Consider the following 3647-nt stretch of genomic DNA (forward strand, 5'->3'; position numbering starts at 1 on the left):
CGGTCTAATTAAACCCCATCACGTCTGAACTCACAGCTGCGTGATGGAGTGGAAACCAACGCCGGACACGTCAGAACTCGGAACGCAGGACTCCGTCTCAGAGGCAGCGGCCGAGCTGCAGATATGAAAGTGTGAAAATTAAATACTGACACAGAGAGGGAGGAAGTGAGGGAGGGAGGGGGAGAGAGGTGAGGGTGGAGTGGGGGGGGGGTTGAAGGTGCTCACCCCTGAGTGAATATCATTGCAGATGTGTGAGTAAACATCAGGGATCAAAGATTGTGCCGTGCACGGAACGAGGAATCCCACCGCAGCTGTGGGTGTGTGTGTGTGACACACGCTCCAGATTATAATCTCACACACATACGTGTGTGTGTGTGTGTCTGCATATGAAGGCATGCTGTGTGTGTGTAGTTCTGAAGCACAGCCAACTGTCGGCTCTGTGTAGCAGAGAATTCCTCCTCCTTCATACTCCTCATCCTCAGCTTCTCCTTCCATCATCTCCCCTCCCTCCCCCTCTTTGTCTCCCTGTTTCTGATGGTTGTAATTGTTGTCTGGCTGTTTCTTCTGCCTTTTCTTTGAAATTTTAATCACCAGTAAACAAACCTGTAATGTGATTGAGCTGCAGGCTGAGGAGGGAGAGAGAGGGAGAGAGGAGAGGGAGGGGGGATGGTCGATGGGGGGGGGTTCTCTCCTGTGAGTGAGTGAGTGTGTGTTTGATAGAGGGATGGAGATCATACTCTAACACTTCGTACTAAAGAGAATGACTAATCCCAGCCTTTGATTCTGCATTCAGTCAACAGGATGTTGACGCATCAGCACCAGCATGTGTGTGTGTGTGACTTTGTGTGTGTAAAAATGTACATGGCTCAAGAAGCTGCACACACACACACACACAGTCTCTCATCTAAGGGAGTACAGAATGACAAATACCTTCAGACTCAACACCTGCTCTAACAGTTTTTATTTTCTATTTTTATGAAGCGTCGACTTTGGAACGCATTTCTACCAACCGGCCACCGGCAGGTGTTCACGCGGCGCTGCGCCGCCCACAAATAAAAGTCAATACGGAAATTGATAAGTGATATTGATTACAAACCCTGAATTGGTTTAAAATCTGATCAACTCTCATCTGGTGTGATTTTACGACATTAACTGTTCACACAACGACAAGAGAAACGTCTGTCAAAAAAAGTCTGTTTCATTTAGCAAGAACAAACACACACACACACACCTAGTGGCATCCATATTTCTCAGAGAAAGTCCCTCAGCCGTACTTGTCATCCACACATCAGAAAATCCAACATCCCTCCTCCCACACACACACATATACACACATACACACACACACACACACACACACACACAGTCCAGCAGGCAGTGAGTTGGTAATGAGGCACATTTCACTGAGAGTTTTCTCCCCTGACACCAGCTTGTCTTGTTCTGTTATCGATCCTCTCTCTCTCCCCCTCTCTCTCTCTCTCTCTCTCCTTCACTTCCTTTGTCCTACCCTTCCTCCCCCCCTTCCATCATCCCTTTGCCCTAACCCTCTGACAGGAGTGTTCAGAATAATTGGAGGAACCTTCACAATGAGGGAGGCAGTGGACAGTTAGGCCAACACTGTAGTCTCTCTCTCTCTCTCTCTCCCACCCCCTGTCTCTGAGTGATGCTGGTGACAGTCTGATTTCTTCTGGTTCTGATCCAAACACCCACTGACGTCCATCCATCCAGTTGGACAGTAGAACCCTCTCCTCTGTTCCCTTGTTCTCTACCATAACTACTACACCTGGTCAGGTTGTAAATAAAGAACAAGCAGCTACTACCGTCTCTGCCCTGCAGGGTTTTCATTAATAAGACGACAACACAACTGAGTCAGGGCAGAGCGACCTCTGACCCTTCGGGCTGCTCACCCCCAACTACACCATGGCCCAAAATGACTGATGTGATTGATTGATGATTCTGTGATGCGTTCATTCAGAATTATTACATTGTTAGAAGTAAATTTTCCAAATCCATACAGAGGAGGTCAAAGACTAAGGACACACACACACACACTCTCTCTCTCTCTCTCCTACACCTCGTCCACACACTCTGGAGACTCCCACATCACTTAACCAGTTGTCGTCCACTAAAAGGCCTGTGGCCTTCACATTTAAACCTCTTACAACTTTTCAAACCACACACACACACACACACACACACACACACACACACACTGATCACCCTCTCAGTGCCTGTTGTTGATGACCATCGTTCTCCACTCCCTGTTCTTATTGATCAGCGTGAACCACGTTCATCAGAGGGACGTTGATGGATCTTAAACACTCAGCAGTTTCTGTCCAAACCGTTCACTCTCTCTCACACACACACACACACACGCACACACACCCTGGTGGCTGCTGTCAGTCAGGGATGTGAGAGTGGAACACTGACGTGCTGTGTTGATGACGTGTGTTTGTGTTTCAGTTTGCTCTTCACTAAGGTGAAGCTGGAGGAGGTTCTGTTTGGACCAAACACAGCCCTGCAGACCTGCGAGGTGATGCTGCAGCGCTGGCAGAGTCGCTACGACCACACCCGCTCCAGGTGAGTACAAACCTGGACGTTTCATCCTCCTCAAGACGCCTGACAATAACAGGCAGCATAATCTGATATGATATAATCTGCGGGTGTGTGTGTGTGCTGCAGTGAGACGGACGACAGCAGCAGCATACCGTTGGCTGAAAGAACAGAGGTGTCAGAGGTCAGCCCTGGGGGCAGGAAACCCTCCATTCACCTGCTGCTGCCCGACTTCCAGGACACCTCCACGGGTCGGTTCTGACACCACAGTCCGACTGGAACTCTGCCACATTTGAACTGATTATTAAACCTGAAATTAAGCTCTGTTCACGTTGCTGAGGAGAACCACGGTTTGAGAACCACAACTGTTTAAATAATGATCTGAACAGTTGAACCTCTCATTCATTACATACAGTATAAAACATCATACAGATCTATATTTGTATTAATCATTCTTTGGGTCCAAACCTGGTCGTTCTGGTTCTAGCCTGTTTGTGTTCCCTCACAGGTTCCCTGAGCCCCTCCTCAGTTGCACTGTCTCGCCTGGAGGCGGCGCTGTCTGAGGTGTCAGACATTAGCTCCTCTCGTCGCCAAGGACCCACCTACATCTGGACCACCTTGGAACACATCTGGCTCCAGGCTGGTACGAAAGTTTACCTTTAGTCGTCAGTACTAATATTTGTTATCGTATATTTTTACTAGTACAGAGTACAGGGGAAAACTGCAAGTTAAAACTGCAGTACAGTTGGAGGTTCATGAAAAGTTTTTTTTTTTTTACAATTTTTTTTCTGTATGAAGTATTACTGCTTCAACAATAAAACAAAGTAGTGTTTTTTTTTAAGAAGTTTTAACCTGAACCTGCCAGCAGAGGCAGCAGTGAGAACTTACTCAACCCACCACAGCCAGGGCAGTTTACTAACGTGACATTCTCCAGTGACAAACCCGTTCTCTGCCCACTAGACATACAGGCTCAAAAACCCCAAACAGAGGAAGGTTTCATTCCCCCAACCTCTGGGTTGTGGGCCCAGCATGTGTACGCCCCAGGGTGTGGGTGCACCAACATGCACCAGTGGTGACTCAGTTCACTGACTACA

The 3647-nt window shown here is 47.9% G+C and overlaps 1 protein-coding gene and 1 long non-coding RNA gene across 3 annotated transcripts in view; one reads left to right on the top strand and one right to left on the bottom strand.

Moving 5' to 3' along the window:
• The window catches only part of ttc7a (tetratricopeptide repeat domain 7A), a 24998-nt gene that overhangs the window by 13652 nt on the left and 7699 nt on the right, over window positions 1–3647 (top strand). The window contains 3 exon segments of the mRNA XM_008321316.2: window positions 2464–2580; window positions 2683–2804; window positions 3062–3196. Coding sequence (XP_008319538.1) covers window positions 2464–2580; window positions 2683–2804; window positions 3062–3196 — 374 coding nt within the window.
• LOC103386891 (uncharacterized) overlaps window positions 1–3647 on the bottom strand; it is a 22873-nt gene that overhangs the window by 6961 nt on the left and 12265 nt on the right. The window contains exon 2 of one of the 2 annotated variants that reach the window (XR_003051235.1): window positions 35–115. The exons of the other annotated variant lie outside the window; for it this stretch is intronic. This is a non-coding gene — a long non-coding RNA (uncharacterized LOC103386891). The remainder of the gene's footprint in view (window positions 1–34; window positions 116–3647) is intronic. 2 annotated transcript variants of the gene reach the window in all.

This window comes from Cynoglossus semilaevis, chromosome 12, assembly GCF_000523025.1.
Source record: "Cynoglossus semilaevis isolate Cse_v1.0 chromosome 12, Cse_v1.0, whole genome shotgun sequence".
NCBI lineage: Eukaryota > Metazoa > Chordata > Actinopteri > Pleuronectiformes > Cynoglossidae > Cynoglossus > Cynoglossus semilaevis.